This window comes from Palaemon carinicauda, chromosome 44 (assembly GCF_036898095.1).
Source record: "Palaemon carinicauda isolate YSFRI2023 chromosome 44, ASM3689809v2, whole genome shotgun sequence".
Lineage (NCBI taxonomy): Eukaryota > Metazoa > Arthropoda > Malacostraca > Decapoda > Palaemonidae > Palaemon > Palaemon carinicauda.
This window is the reverse complement of record NC_090768.1, coordinates 43,061,760-43,079,259: the sequence shown is the minus strand read 5'-3', so window position 1 is coordinate 43,079,259 and position 17,500 is coordinate 43,061,760. Positions and strand designations below refer to the sequence as shown.

The 17,500-nt window shown below is 35.0% G+C and overlaps 1 protein-coding gene across 1 annotated transcript in view; it reads left to right on the top strand.

The window, feature by feature from the left end:
• LOC137634436 (uncharacterized) overlaps nucleotides 1-17,500 on the top strand; it is a 429,001-nt gene that overhangs the window by 6,708 nt on the left and 404,793 nt on the right. Inside the window, exons 2-3 of the mRNA XM_068366834.1 lie at nucleotides 12,468-12,554; nucleotides 16,040-16,084. Coding sequence (XP_068222935.1) covers nucleotides 12,468-12,554; nucleotides 16,040-16,084 — 132 coding nt within the window. The remainder of the gene's footprint in view (nucleotides 1-12,467; nucleotides 12,555-16,039; nucleotides 16,085-17,500) is intronic.

Sequence of the window (17,500 nt, the reverse complement as noted above, 5' to 3'; positions counted from 1 at the left end):
ATTAATATAATTTATTTTAATTAAATTTAATTGGTGTTTAATGTACGTGAGAATCTAAGGTCCACAAAAGTGCAGCCTACGGCCTAACATAGGATTAACAACTTGCTTTGATGAAGTAGGCCACTCATAAAATGCATTTAATTGTATAAATCTTATCCCCCTCCACTACATGTATAATCCAGTTTATAGTTTATATAGGAAATATTTGTTTTAATGTTAGTTTTTTTAAATATTTTATTTTTCTTGCATTTCCTCGCTGGGCTATTTTTCCTGTTGGGGCCTCTGGGTTTATAGCATCTTGCTTTTCCAACTAGGTGTGTAGCTTAGCAAGTAATAATGATAATAATAATAATAATTATGATAATAGTAATAATAGCAATAGATCTACAATTTAATGGGAAGATCTCAAAAACAATTTTTTCTTCTTCTTCTTCTTCTTCTTCTTCTTCTTCTTCTTCTTCTTCTTCTTCTTCTTCTTCTTCTTCTTCTTCTTATTATTATTATTATTATTATTATTGCTGCAGCTGCTGCCCTCTTTTTCATGACGTAGTGTTACGAACGATCAGGTAGGCAAGTGATGTTTTCGATTCTCCAACCGGATGGGGCGAGATGAATGTTGGGAGAATAATACTTCCTGCACGGATGAATGGGCGCGTTCCCTATGCCTCTGTTCACCTAAGCGGTGAATTGGGCGCTCAGTTGTCAGTTGGCTGTTGCAGGCCGCAGCTAGGGAGGATAGAAAGAGGAGAGAAACCCCATTATACTTTTTTTTTTTTTTTTTTTTTTTTTTTTAATGAGGCGCATTTGCACTGACTGGCAGCGGAGCCAGTTTAGCTCGGAAAAGTTTCCTGCTATTTGATGGTTAGAATTATCTTGTCCAACCAATCAGCGAGCGGGAAACTTTTCCGAGCTAAAAGGGCACCCCTACGAGTCTGCGCAAATCTGCCTCACTAAAAAGAATTGACTATAGTCGTATTTGCTACTCCGTAAAAGAAAAAAAAATACTATCTGAAAGGGAGGATTGCGACTCTGTAATTCCTCACATCATTTAGGTAAAACCAGTCGTAAGACTCTCTCTCTCTCTCTCTCTCTCTCTCTCTCTCTCTCTCTCTCTCTTGTATATCTGAGTTTGTTTTGGCTTGATTCTGGCTGTCTAAAATTCAGTTAAATTCACAGTTCATTATTCTCTCTCTCTCTCTCTCTCTCTCTCTCTCTCTCTCTCTCTGCGGACACATTTTAAACGTATGCCCTTTTTCTTCTCAAGGGGGAGGGGGTTACTCCAGAGAACGAAGAAGAAACCCAACGGTCACTGCTGCATTTATACTTACATAAGTATATAACAGTATATGTGTGTATTTTATGTAGGTTAATATCTTTCGTATGTGATATGAAACATACGCATAAGTATTCCGTATTTGGAGGTTTTATGATTAAATTGTATTTCGAATACATCCTGTTTACCGATGTTGTATTTGCCGATGTTTTATATTTTCAGGTGGTTCGGAAAAATAATGCAGCGTAGGTACTAAAAATCGTGATTAAATAAAAATTGCTGACAAATGTCTAAACTATTCCACTAGAAGTGAAAAATCACTCCGAGTAGCAATAACAAAGAGGAATATTTGCGCAAACAAACGTATTTACACAAAATCTGCATATGCACACAAACGTAGGCGTAGCTCACAATCTAAGCTTATTCCTAGAACGTGACCTGGCCTACCATTTTTCATGGCGAAAAAATAGTGATGTTTCACTGAATGTGGAAACATTTCAAGCTGGAATAGAATGAAGGCAGGATCTTGCAGTTTCTTTCAATTATTATTAAAAAATATTGAAATTCATTAAAAGGAGGTCTGGTGGCCGATATGGTAACGTCCCTGATTGGTAATCGCCAGAGTGGGGTTCGAGTCTCACTCAAACTCGTTATTCCTTTGGTCGCTGCAACTTCACCATCCTTGTGAGCTAAGGATGGAGGGTTTGGGGGAAGCCTATAGGTCTACCTGTTGAGTCATCAGCATTTTTTGCCTGACCCTCCTTGGTCCTACCTTGGGAAGTGCTTGGGCACTGATTATATGTTATATATGGTCAGTGTTAAGGGCATTGTTCTGCTTGCCAGGGCAATGTCACTGTCTCTCTCCTCTGCCATTCATGAGCTACCTTTAAACCAAAGTGTATTTTTTTGACTGGTTTCCCACTTTTTTGTCTGACGAATGTTATTCATAATAAAAAATATCTTGATAAGCATATTTCTCCTTTGGTTGCCAGCTTGTTGTTTTGACTTCATAGCGAGCAGAACTCTTAACTCAGCAGGATAAAAGACGTTTTATCCGTATCCATACACGAAATATACACGAGCATACACAAGGGTAAATTCCTCAACTCTCTCTCTCTCTCTCTCTCTCTCTCTCTCTCTCTCTCTAGAAGGCTAACTTGACTGGCTATTCTAACACTTGCACTTACTGCACACCTTCTAAAACGTTTATAAAGCTTCCAGAATTCTAAAACTACTTGCTATAGCACCACTTGCTCTCACTATACATCTCTACAACGTTGACAACACTTGCAGAAGCATTTATAGCTTTATATGAAAAGCTTTATATGAAACTTTGGAATTTTTAATTTATTCACATTCCAACCGGTCTTTGGAATCTGTTTTCAGTGTGTTTTAGAATGAAAATCTGAACGAGTTCAGTGCTTTTCAGACCTTATCATAAAATCAATTTCGTCGTTTTTGATATTGTATCCAGAATTGATTCAGTGGTTTTCAAAGCTTTCATTTAGAATTATTAGCATGTCTTCAAACTTTGATTCGCCATTGAATAATTATTTTTAGACTATTTACCTCCGCTAACGAAGTTGGAAGGAAGTTATGTTTTCGCCCATTTGTGTGTGTGTCTGTTTGTTTGTGAACAGCTTCCTGGCCACAATTTTAATCACAGAGTAATGAAACTTGCAGGGATTAACTGTTATGTAAAAAGTTGGAAATTTATTACATTTTGGAAGTTCAAGGTCAAAGTCAAGGTCATGGTCAATCAAAATGTCCAATTCATATAATCAGCCATAAGTTTGGACATAGTTATCACAGACTTCAAACTTGGTTCATATTTGAGGATATGGAAATCCACGTCAATTAATACATGTTAAGGTCAAAGATCAAGGTCGATTAAAAGGTCGAGAAATAAGCTGCCGCGGCGGAGGTCTGCGCTCTACTGAGTGCCCCTCTAGTTTAGATTGAATTCAATGCCTTCCATATTTAAGTTCAGAACTGATTAAATGCTTTCATGCTTTGATTCAATATTTTAAAGAGTTTAATTCAGAATCTTTTGCAGTGTTATCCAAAACCCGTCACTTCCTAGGATGACATCAACTCCATTCAGGGTCTTTTATAGGGGACATCCGGGGCTCGCTAGTTGACCAGCATGAGAAGCCCTCTAAGGCTATAAATTACGTTGTTAGAGAGGCTTCCGCTTCCTTTTATAATTAGATATGTGATAAGGTAGTCCTAATAGTCATGAAGGCTTCCGTTGTTGTTTTGTTTTTCAATGGATTCTCAATTGAAAATGATGGCATGGAATAACTTTCTATATTAAGTGAACGTCATTTTGAATTAATCCAAATATTGATATCAATGAAATAATATTGTATCACATAACAGTGGGAACAGATGCAGACAAAGAGGAAGAATTTTATTACAAAATATTAATCAAGTTAGCGTCATTTGAATTTATCCAAATATTGATATCGTTAAAATAATTTTATCACGGAATATTAATTAAGCTAGCGTCTTTTTTTAATATATCCTAATATTGATATCTTTAAAATAATATTTTATCATGAAATATGAAATAGGCTAGCGTCAGTTTTCATACAGTCGAATATTGATATCGTGAAATATATGTCACTAAATATTGATAAGGAAATATTTATCTTGATTCGTCATTTCGTCCGATGAAATAAGTGACAAAATTAACATCACTTATTCATAATATCCCAATTAAGGTTAATTCAAAAAACAATTTTCATCACGCAGATGCTGTAAATAACATTTTCTATAATACACAGTAAATTCTGGACGTAAAATCTTTAACAGTTTCCATCTCTGAAATCGTGGGAAGACCAGATATGATAGTTTTAAAGGCGGTGTCACATTCCAGGCTTCTGTTTACTATCTCGTCACCAAATTTTGCATTAAATAGCCAATGTTTTGTCCTTTTTTTTTAAGTAGGCCTAGAATTTATGCATTTCCAGTAGAAGAATTTCACTTAATTATTTTGCCACCTGTATTTACAATTCCATGTAAATCAACTGGCAAAAGGATGGTTAAACATAGTCTGGAAAATGGTTGTGTGACATCTCTTTAATGAAGGTCTAAAGTTCTAAACTCTAAACGAGCCTAAAGAGTCAAGTAAATTCGGTAGACCAAAATCTTTAATTTAAAGCATTAACGAGGATCCTACAAAGTTGTTTACGGAAGTCTAAAAGAGCAGCACAACGTGAAAGTTATAAGTAACGGATAAAAAACTTTAAAAAAATATTGAGCAACTTAAAAAGTTTGAATGTTTCCCGTAACGGTTTCGAAGTTTGAAACGGCGCCGGTCTGTTACATAAGGTTTCTTGGTGGCGTCAGCTTCGTAGACCCATGTGATCGATTTCGAAAGCCTATTACGAGTATTATTTGTAAAAGGTCTGATGAACGTTAATTACAGAACGTCAGTGTAATATCGATTATTAAAGTCATAAGCGGCATCAGGTGCTGAAGACGTAATCAATAATAGCATCTGAGATTGCTCCATATGGCGAATAACGAACATGTGGACGCTGAGGACTAAGAAGCGCGAAGTTGGAGATGATGAATGGGTATTGAATTAAAAGCTCAAGATAGAGACGACTGGCGAAATCTAACCGAGGCTCTTTTCGTCAATAGGCGTAGGAGATGATGATGATGGTGTGTGTGTGTGTGTGTGTTTGTTTGTGTGTGTGTGTGTGTGTGTGTGTGTGTGTGTGTAAAAGTCGCGAAACATAACACATCGCGTGTTAGATTTCGCGAGCATTAGATATGTATTTTAGGCACGAAAGGAAAAGTGTAAAGACTTGATTTGAATTAGTTCCTTTGTCTTATTGGTTTGCGAGTCCTTATAATGATATTATTATTATTATTATTATTATTATTATTATTATTATTATTATTATTATTATTATTACTTGCTAAGCTACAACCCTAGTTGGAAAAGCAGGATGTTATAAGCCCAAGGGTTGCAACAGGGAAAAAAGCTCAGTGAGTAAAGGAAATGGGTCACTAAAAAGACGAAGGTACTAACTCCAACCGACTTTTGCATGTTTACATGACTTGTTTTTCAAGCGAAGATATTCTTGTGTAACACGGATATGAAAATACAGTAAATTGATTATATGGTTTTCTATCTCAATGGTCTTAACATAGCAATCGTTACCATTTCTCTCGTGTTGCTACTCAATTTTTTCTTTCTGTTTTTGACATTTAACTATTTTTCAGTTAGTTTGCCTTCGGAAATTGAAAACTTAATATAGTGTTTATTTTCTTGACTGTTTCACCAAATTCACCCTCCATTTTCCGAATTCAAATAAAAGTTATCCAAATTCGGCCAGAATTTCTCATAACCTCCCCCTGGAAGATTCAGATTTCAATTAATAGTTTGTAGAAAGGAATTCTATTTTGGGTTGTGTGAAACCAGGAAAGGTAAATGAAATACGTGTATTGGGGTCGATAAACAAAACAAGAATATTCAAATTCTTTAAGGAATGTAGAGGGAGAATTGTTCTTTCTTATTTACCGATATTTTTGGTGCCTGGAATAAGATTTCTCTCTCTCTCTCTCTCTCTCTCTCTCTCTCTCTCTCTCTCTCTCTCAATCTAAAGAAACTGGAAAATTAGGACCAATAAAATGAATGAATAGGAAAAGGAGCGATTTCGTGGATATTAGAGGATCTTCAAAACAAAATTTTGTTGGATTATGAAATGATCTGAAATATAAAGATGATTTTTTAATAACTCCCGCGCTTTCAGGATAAAATTGCGTTATATTTTGTGTGTGAGAGAGAGAGAGAGAGAGAGAGAGAGAGAGAGAGAGAGAGAGAGAGAGAGAGAGAGAGAGAGGAGAGGAGAGAGAGAGAATATGATTGCCTAATAATGTTTATTTGACTTCATTATTAAAAGAAAAAAATAATCTCTAGTGTCTATAATTTTAAGAATAAGGTTCATATCCACATTCTAAATCTATTCAACATAAACTCTCAAAGACATGTTACTGTGGATAAAGGCATAAAATATTCCCCTTATATATTTGCTACGCTTCACATAACCAGTTTTACTATATAGTATATAGTATCTCGTTTTGCCAAGTTGGGGAGTGGTCTACCTAATGGGGTAAAATCGGTAGAACTTCAAAAGTTCAAAATTGCAGCAAATGTTTTCATGTTGAACAGACTAACATTAATCTTTTTACAGTTTATGTAGGAAATATCTGTTCTAATGTTGTTACTGTTTGTAGAATATTTTAATTATTCATTACTTCTCATATCGATTATTCATTTCCTTATTTCCTTTCGTCACTGGGCTATTTTTTCCTCTTGGAGCCCTTGGGCTTTTAGCATCCTATTTTTCCAACTTGGGTTGTAGCTCAGGTAATAATAATAATAATAATAATAATTGTGTTAGTGCTCGTGTTAATGACGCCGGAAAATGTACTCTTGTGACACTGCTTTTGTGGCTTAACGTGGACATGTTAATTATAATGTACTGTATTTATAAATGGGCAAAAAAACTTCAATGTCTCTTAGTGTCTTGGGAAATACTTTGTCAACTTGTCAACTTTAACCGGTCACTTATCATTGGAATATTCACGTGACCGAGTGACCTGTGTGGATATGAGCGAGGTTTAGACCTTATATATGAGGTGTGATTGATGTTAACGGATTTGGCGATTTGTACGTCGCTATTTAACGGGAATTTATTTCGCGTTTTCATCCAATTAAGTATTGCGCTTATTTGAAGTTCTCCGTTTGCGTATATGAGTGTGTGGAATTGTTTTAAAGTTCAAAGGTCGCTCATGAATGGCAGAGGCAAGGGACATTACAGTGTTATAGAGACTGACCATATACACATTATTATGGTCAGTGTGTAAGCCGCTTCTCCACCAAGCTCATAATCATCCTCTCCTCCTACGACTATTGAAGCAAAGGGCCTCAGTAAGATTTTGTCAGTCGTCTGTATCGTGAGGTTTTAAAACCATACTTCTCCATTCATCATCTTCTACTTCACGCTTCATAGTCCTCAGCCATGTAGACCTGGGTCTTCCAAATCTTCTAGTGCCTTGTGGAGTCCAGTTGTAAGTTTGGTGAACTAATCTCTTGGGGAGTGCAAAGCGCATGTCCAAACCATCTCCATCTACCCCTTACCTTGATCTCATTCACATATGGCACTTGCTGGGGCCAGGGTGCTGATGACTTTTTAGGTAGACATATATCCACCAAACCCCCCTCCCATCCTTAGCTCACAAGGATGGTCAGGCTGGAAACATTACAAGAAACTATCTAGCTTGAGCCGATCTCGAACCACCGTCCAACAGATTGCCAGGCTGAATACAATGAATTTAGAGAACCTCTTTAGCAAAGGTATAGCATCCATTTTGTAAGGGGCGAAAGAGAGATAGAGATAAAGAGAGAGGTTCATCAACTCAAGTGAGTGCTTCGTATGAGGCCAGCGCTCTAAGATTGACGTTAGTTCGTAGAATATGGCCCGTTTGTTCCCTACCACCCGGATAGAATAGCATTTTTATGCGAATTTCAAGTGGATTCCATGAAATTCGACCATGGACCGAGCTTTCTTTTGCCAAAAACATTCTGTTTGGTGTAGTTGGCATTCTCCCAGACATTGGGTGGGGCCTTTCTCTCCACCCTTTCTCTTTTATGGTTATTTTGGAGGTAGATTGTTTGAGGCAAGGTCTATAGACCTTGGTTTGAGGTGTCTTAAGATCAGGAACAGCAAGGGAAAAAGAGACTTCTGAGTGTATGAGAGAACAGTTAAAGAAAAATTGTAATGTCTGAAGTGGAGACTTAAGCATTAGAAAGAGATCTTAGCTGTTTTGATATTCATAAATATAGACTTTGGAGGGTACTGAAGAAAGTGAATGGGTCGATTGAGCTCTTAGGTTAAGTATGTTGAAGGGTAATTGATGAGAAGAATTAGGAGCACATTTTCAAGAAAGAAATTTGGGAAGACGCCGAAAGACAAAGCTTGGGAGCAAGGAAGACAATTGTGCATTGTAGGAGATAATGGAAACTGTAGATGTCCAGGATCTACTTGATCACGGTATTACAATCAAACAATCGCCAACAGATTTAGTAGATTTGAGAACAAAGCCCTCATAAGAATATTGGGAGTTAAATGACAGGACAGGATTAGAAACGAAACTATAAGAGAGATTACTCGAGTGCCATATGTGGATGAGATCATGGTGTGTGGTAGATGAAGATGGTTTGGACATGCTCTTCTTACTTTCGAAGAAAAATTAGTTTATCAAGCATTTAAATGAGCTCCACAAGGTATTGGAAGAGTTGGAAGACCCAGGCCTACATAGCTGAGGACTACGAAGCGTGAAGTCGGAGGTGATGAATGGAGAAGTATTGAATTAAAAGCTCAAGATAGAGACGAGTGAAGAAATCTAACCGGCATCCTATATGCGTCAACAGAAGTACGAGGAGGTGGTGATGAAAATCTTTTAAATAGCATTATAAAAGGTTTGGTATCTAAAGGACTAGAAAGAATCATAAATATACTGAATTACGGAATAATTAAGTAACACACCAATGCTTAATGCTTCCTGGTGCAAAATCTATAAAAATTTGGTCATTGCTATTGTTGCTGGCACTATGATCTTTACAGCACGATAAGGTCATATCTTTTTAGTAAGATATACCATACGACAGTGCAGTCTTTATTGCTGCACTTATAACACTTACAAAAAGGTTTGTGATTGTGTCTTAAACTCTTTGATTTGAACAATCTCTGATTATCTTACTAAGCTGCCGATTTATGGTTTATAGACACTTGGTATTACTATCATCCGAACTAAAAATAAGGCTAGAGATAAAACAGAATGGACAAAAGAACAATGCTATCGGCTATGGCAGAAAATATTATAGAGGAAACTTTAGTAAATGAAACATAGCACTGATATATGCTGTGGTGCAGGACATCGGCTACAGAATGTTAAAGCTGATAGGAAATTGAAAGGTTGTGTGGATGGTGGTTTCAAACCCTTCATTGTAGGAGTTACATGACCTTGCAATTCACGTTGTCGATCACCTTGTGGCAGAGTTTTGAAAAATCGTCGATTCTTTGGCCATAGAATAACTTAAATATGGGAAAGTTGTGATGAAAAAGATCCATGGTAACTCTCCGTTGGTGGAGCCTCGACGACACTCATAAAATTTTGATAGGGAACGTTCATGTGTTATTCATTGTTTGATTTTAGTCCAGGCTAGTGGGTGTGGAGGTTGGGGAATTGGGCAGGCGTTGTGCAGCGCTGCTTGTTATATTCCCGTTTTCATTATCGTTTTCCCCTAGGGTTCTGGAGGCCTATTACAAACGTCTATGTATGCAGAGCTGTCAGGTTGGCCTTTTTCGCACCAAAAAAACCTCCAAGTGTAGCCTTTTTCATGCTAGATACCTAAATTTGTACTTTTTGAAATTGTTTAGCCTTAAATTATATATTTTCCGCTTTTTTCTACTATTAGGTTGTCCTTTTAAAGCTGCAGTTGGTTAGACGTTGGCCTATTCTCATTTGGAAAACCTGGCAACCCTGCATGTATGACAATTTACTGTTTCCTTATAGCTGATTGGTCGGACGTATTTTTGTCCGAATACTTCCGACAAATCAGCTATCAGGAAACTTTTCTGAGTTAAAAGGGCACCCGTGTGAGTGGGTGCAAATCTGCCTCACTAAAAAAAAATTGACTAGAGAGTTCGATAGTTTCTTGTTTCTGCAACCTCACCATCCTTGTGAGCTAAGGATGTGGGGTTTGAGGGAACCTATGGGTCTACCATCTGAGTCATCAGCAGCCATTGCCTGGCCCGCCCTGTTCCTAGCTTGGTTGAAAAGGGGACTTGGGTGCTGATCATATAGATACATGGTCAGTCTGTAGGGCATTGTCACTCTAGCTAGGACACTGTCACTGTCCCTTGCCTCTGCTATTCATGAGCGGATTTTAAACCCTTTAAAGCCTTTAAACTTCAGAAATTCAAACTTGCAGTGAATGCTTTTATGTTGAACAGGCATCCCAGCTTTTCCAATTAGGGTTGTAGCTTGGCTAATAATAATAATAATAATAATAATAATAATAATAATAATAATAATAATAATAATAATAATAATAACAATAACAACTTGTTTTTGTTGAGTAGGCAGCAGAGGAGAATTGCCGTAGAAAACATATCCCCCTTTTTGTAAATCATATTTTTATTTTGCTTCTGAAGACGGTTATTTGTAGATTGCGCCTTGCTTGAGATTTTTACCTTTATATTAAAATTTTGATTGTACTATAATTAGATATGCGATTTCGCCAATTATATAAAGTAATTAATCGGACGGTGCTAATTTACCTTCAAAACTATCCATTGATTTGTTAAGTTTGTCGTACAAAAGTAATTTGTCGTTAATGTAATTTTGATTTGTAAACTCTTAATGATTTACATTTAAAAAAACGGTAAATGCCTGGCAACATTTATTCCAGGATTTTTAGTTTTAAAAACTGATATAATGACGTAAATGAATGATATTACGGTCACAAACCTGTAAAAGATGAAAACAAAGTAAGGTAAAATTACGGTCGCCTGTATTTTACCGAAATACGGCTGAGAACTGTATATTTTTATGGAGAATTTCCTATTAAAATTATATATTTTTTTAAAACTGTGCTTGTGTGATGAACATTGCTTTTATGGAAATTAAAAACTAATCCTTATATCCAAAAATAAAAAGTATAGCATGTTGACGAAATTTGATGGGCGTGGACTGTTGTGTTCTATTTTCAGTCTCTCTCATTTGGTTAAAAGTTCTATGAGTTGTATTTAGGTTCATAACATCATGGCAGGCCAGGCACAAAATCTGTTAATTGCAATATGTAGACACGATATAAAGATTTTTTACTCACATAACTGGTGTGTTTTTATTTTGATTTTCTTGTTATATACAGTATCTATTGAATATGATTAAAGGAATCAACATCCTTTTGCCATTTAGTAAACGATTTTTTTGAACAGGTATATCCAACGTTAGAAAAAACCGTAATTTTAATTGGAAATTCTCCTTAAAAATATACCGTTCTCAAGCGTATTTCATGAAAATACAGGCGACCGTAATTTTACCTTGCTTTGTTATTATCTTTTACGGGTTAGTGACCGTAATATCACTCTTTTACGTCAATATATCCGTTATTAAAACGGTAAATATCCTGGAATAAATGTTGCCAGACGTTTACCGTTTTTTATGCAAGTTTTTAACAATGTAGTAAGTTAATGAATCATGGTTAAACTCAAGAATGCAGAGTACACAACATGATATGCGAAATGCGGCCAAGGATGGCACAAGGAAGAGCCATAGCTCTTGTTTCCATTTTGGTCCTTAGAACAAGTATACAGTACTGTACATGCCAGAAAAATTGATGTAGACTACATATTAGGCATTTTAATTCACAGTCTTTCCTTGTTAATTGGACTCTTATAAAAATATCGTTTATCTCAAAGGCTACTTTTATGGGTTGTGGTTCGAATTCCATGTTAATGAATGGTCATACTTAGGATGGCCTACTTTAAGTACCCTGTTTAAATCATTGAAAACTGATAAATGTAAATTGATAACCATTCAGTACGATTTTTTTTTTTTTTTTTTTTTTTTTTTTTTGAAACTTACGTAAGGTTTGAAGAAACTAAGTAACATTACTACACAGCTTCATAAGGAATATGTTTGTTTTAGCAACAAAGTGTTTGCAGGATTATTGTGGTAGATGGTTTTGTGTAACAGCTTCGCTAAAGATCACCTCTTGACTGTTGTATATATAACCGTGGAAATACATCTTGGGCTTGATGAGTATTTTAAAGTCTTCTTCCTTCCCATCGTTATCCTTAAATTAAGGGGTCGGTTGGCTAATAAGCCTTCTCCAATGAGTATTTTGATGAATGTACTACGTTGACTCATGTGTATAGCATTAGGAAATCAATGTAAGACTTACGTCTTTTCTTCTGTATCCCTAAAAGTCAGGGAGTGTCCGGCCTACAAATTGATAACAATAAACAAAATCAAATAACTTCAAGACGGACACTTTTATTTATTTATAAGAATTTGACTATTGCTTTTGTAAAAAAAAAAAAAAAAAAAAAAAAAAAAAAATAATTCCTTCTCATTAACTTATAATTTTCTGTCCTCCTTACAGGTCTTGCTAGAGGACAGTGACACCTGGTGGGGAGTAATGGCACTTCGGACAACGGCTGTCGGTTACGTCCCGCGGAATTTCCTGAAGGTAAGGACCCCACTGTCTTGCCGTTATTCATCCAATTGAGCTTGTAATTTTGAAGGATAAGATGGGCGATATTGCGGTTTCGTCTGTTGGTTCATGTTGAGTTTATGAAGGGATCAGTGTTATATTTTCCGTCAATGATTTTATTTTGTATATATATATATATATATATATATATATATATATATATGTGTGTGTGTGTATATATGTATAAATATATATATTATATATGTATATATATATATATATATATATATATATATATATATATATATATATATATATATATATCAAATGACAGAAGGAGTGCTAGTGGACAGTACATGTTGATGCTAAGTTTTAGCGTAAGGAAATGATGTGTAAAGGGTTGATGTTTGTAGGTAATGTGCTGGTAAAGAGGAATCAGAGATACTGGTAAAAAGTTTTATAATGACGAAAAAAAGTGGAATATTCTGATTGACCTTAATGATGAATAAGGTAGTGAGGGTACCTAGGAACCATGAAAATAAATGAATGATTAATAACTTGGATAGTGGAGGAATGGAGGAGACTGATTTGTTGAAGTATCTTGTAGTATAAGAAGATAGGTAGCAACTTGTATGCTTGATATGATTGATAGGAGTCTTATATTGTCTGCAGAAGCCAAGACGGAAATGTATGAAGAGATTGTTGAGCTAAATCTCCTTCATGAAAGTGAACTATATATACTGATACTGTTGAGGTGAACTGCTTACGTACATTATACGTTGTAAAAAGAATTAATAATGGGGATTGAGAGGGAGATGAAAAGAAGTGGTGTAGATATGGTTCGGTCATGTTGAAAGAATAGATGGCAATGGCTTGTATAAAGTATGTACAATTCAGAAGCGCTTCGAGGTAGATTGGGAGGAGGGCCTGAAAAATGTATATTGTGCATATGTGTAAGTGTAAATAATTGTACGTCTTGTTTATGGAATTAAACTGTGAAACGAGACGTTCTCTATATTAAGGGTTTCTCTCTCAATCGTAAATAAAGGGGGGGGGGGGCGTGTTCAAGATTATAATTTCTTGCACGAGGTAAATGGAATGAACTTTAAAATACAAAAAAAAGATTTGAGATATCTTGAAAAATGAAAGTTATAGACGTTTGAATATTGTCAATTCCCAAACGCGATTTCCCCATTTTTTTTTTTAACAAAATGCGATAAACCTTAGGTGAAAACAAAAGATCCTTATGGAACTCATTTAACTTCTTGATGCAAGTACGAAAATCGTTGAAGTTTATCAGTAATCCGTAGCATTCAGAAGTTAGCATTTTTTTACCATCATTATACTCTCTCTCTCTCTCTCTCTCTCTCTCTCTCTCTCTCTCTCTCTCTCTCTCTCTCTCTCTCTCAAAGAAGAAGAAGAAGAAACGTATGCAAATTTGCACCCTACACTTTTGCTCGTTGCATCATCATCTCAGAAGTTCTGTAATATACGAAGTTTTCGAAAGAATTTAGTCTGCAAAGTGGAAGTAAGAACTTCGTCGTCTTTTCGTTAGAAGAATTTGAGATCGAATTAAATAGATGCTGCTTATGAATTAAAGTGTTAGCATTATAATGTTTAAAATATTTGAAATTATTAGTATTATGAAAATTATTAAAATCATTATTATTAAAATCATTATTATTAAAATCATTATTATTATTAGAATCATTATTATCATTAAAATTAGGATTATTCTCTTAATCCATTTTATGCAAGGAATTAATGTTGCAGCAACGAGATGAATATGAAACAGGAAAAGAAATCCTTTCCATGAGCACTGGTTCGTTGTTTACCCTTTTGTTTTCTTTTTAAGTTTAATCGTTAGAGCCAATATTTGATTAACAATAAAGCTGTTCTATCACAAAGGAGCACAGGATAGAGATAGAGTTATCCAGTGCCGGATGCTGTATTGGTTAGCGTTAACTGCTTGGCATTTAATATTAGCTCCCTCAACGATGTTGGAAGGAGGTTATATTTTAGTCCCCTTTTTGTGTTTGTTTGTGAACAGGTTCCTGACCACATTTTTAACCGTAGAGTAATGAAACTTGCAGGGATTAACTGTTTTGTTAAAAGCTGGAAATTATTAAATTTTGGAAGGTCAATGTCAAAGTTCAAGGTCACGGTTAAACAAAATATCCAATTCACGTAATCAGTCATAAGTTTGGACATTGTTGTCATAGAGACTTCAAACTTGGTTCATATTTGAGTCTGTGAAAATCCACGCCAATTAATACATGTTAAGCTCAAAGGTCAAGGTCAAGGTCGAGAAAAAAGTCAATAAGTAAGCTGCCGCGGCGGAGGTCTGTGCTCTACTGAGTTAGAAATGTTGTTTTTCTAGTTACGGGTATTACGTGTAATGAACTTCGATAATTTTTACACGTTGGTGGCTGGTTCCTTTATTTTATGAAGTCTGTAGACACGATTGGCAAGTTACTTTTTTCTTTATAATTGTAAAAATATTCCGTCTTCTGTGCATATGTTATCTTTTAATTAGAATATTATCTATGGGAAGAATATATCTGTAACTTTGGAGAAAGGTTATACCTTATATACTTTATCTTTTTTTATTTTTTTATCTTGATCTATTCCAGTAGGCTTTTCCAACCATCTTACGTGATATTCACATTCGCACACATGTACCATATATATATATATATATATATATATATATATATATATATATATACACATACATATATATATGTGTGTATATATATATATATGTATATATATATTATATGTATATATATATATATTATATGTATATATATATATATATATATATATGCGTGTGTGTGTGAGTTAAAAGATAAGGGATTTACATAAATTATTGTCGGACTACAATTGAAGAGACGAATTAGCTTTGCGAGGTGGCTAGATCATACATGTGGGGAAAATAATATAGACTAACGAAAGGCTGTATAATTCCAAAGCCTTAAGAGAACCAGGGAAAGGCAGAACTTGAATGTAGAAAGAATATTGTGTTGTCGAAAGAATGAATAGGGCCCATTATAGATTTAAGTGGCTGATATTGTCAATTTATATACTAGGGGGAATCACCGGTTCATCAGTAAAAAAAATTAATTTAGCAGTGATATATTCTCTCTCTCTCTCTCTCTCTCTCTCTCTCTCTCTCTCTCTCTCTCTCTCTCTCTCTCTCTCTCTCTCGTGATGACCATTTTCTCTGGAGGGAAGTTGTTTATTCGTCAAAAAATGTGTCTATTTGACTGTATGCGGGTTGGATGATGAGTGTGTATATTGTAGATGAGGGCTAATTACGGAGGGTGGAAGATCAAATTGGGTTTGTGAGTGTGCAAGTTTGAAAGTACCCTCACACAATCAGATCTCTGTAAAATTTATCCTTAGCTTCTCTATCATGATTTTGTTAAATCAAAGAGAACTGTTTCACAAATGCAAATTTTCTAGGATGGATAAAGATGATATATTTTACAAACTCATTTTCTTTTTCTTCCCTACAGTTTATTGAAGTTCGGCATCTCTGGCTAACGTCCCAAGGAGAGAAGGTAAGTGGAACTATTCTTCTGGATTCTTTGGTTATTGTTATGCTAAATTTGGATAGCCACTCTATATGCAAGGACGTTAAGGATTAAGTTATTATGGAGAGTTTAGCATCTTTTTTTATCTTTTCCAATATATTGTTGCCGTTTGAGATAACTCCAAAGAATGGATCTGGGAATAGTGAAATACAAATTGGTTCTATTCACATTGAAATTCCCATATCATTTATTCGATTCTTCGGTATATTTTTATTGTTTTTTTAAAGTTGAAAATTTTCATTGCTTACACTGCTTTTAATATATATCAAAATAGAATATCTTCAGCTAGTTGCCTTTGACTTTACAATGTTTTTCTTTGATTCCTCTTGGACGGAGACTACTTGAGTGGAAAATTTTGTATTCAAGTTCTGTTCTTCATTGTTACAATTTGTTTCAAGTTTCTGGGCAACTTTTATTTTCATCACATTAACCCACCAAATGATTTTCCCTTTTGAATCCCAGTACTTGTCGCGTTTACACTATTCTCAGGTCTGATAGAATCCTCTGAAACATGTCTTTAATATATCTGAGATGTAGAGGTCAGTCAGTGGGTGCATTGGACGTATGTTAGGTTGCTTGGCCGACTAATTCAGGGGCCAAAGTATTGCTTTTAAGTTCACCCTGTTGTAATTGGGGCCTAGTATGTACTGGTTTTATGAAACAGTGTTGACCCTAGCTACCTAGTCAGTCCAAACATTTGGTGAGAAACTACAGGGTTATAATCTTCTGGCCCCATCTCCTCCAAAGCGGAAAACATGCGCATATATATATATATATATATATATATAAATATATATATATATATATATATATATATATATATATTTATATATATATATATATATATATATATATTCACGCATACATACATACATACGTACATTTACTGTTTGCATATAATATGCATACACACACACACACACACACACACACATATATATATATATATATATATATATATATATATATATATATATATATATATGTATATAAGTGTTTGTGTTTGCGTATGCACAGAATGTATATATATATATATATATATATATATATATATATATATATATATATGCGTGTACACAGAAAGCGAGAGGGAGGAGCTAGAATTTTATGGTCATGCATATTTTATTCGAATTGGTGTTACGGAACAGTCTACTATTTTTACCTTTTTTTGACGTTGCTCGTGGTTGCGGCTAATTTGCAATAGCAGGCTTTCACACACTCAGAAGGTCGTAACAGTGGCAAACCTCTGCACGAAGTCTCATTGCATTTATGGCCAAGATAAAAAGGAAACTTTGATGTGTTGAGGCGTAGGCATTCTGTATTTTCATTTAAATTCAGTTAGTGTAATTGGTAGTTCGTTAACTCCAATGGAAAGATATAGAT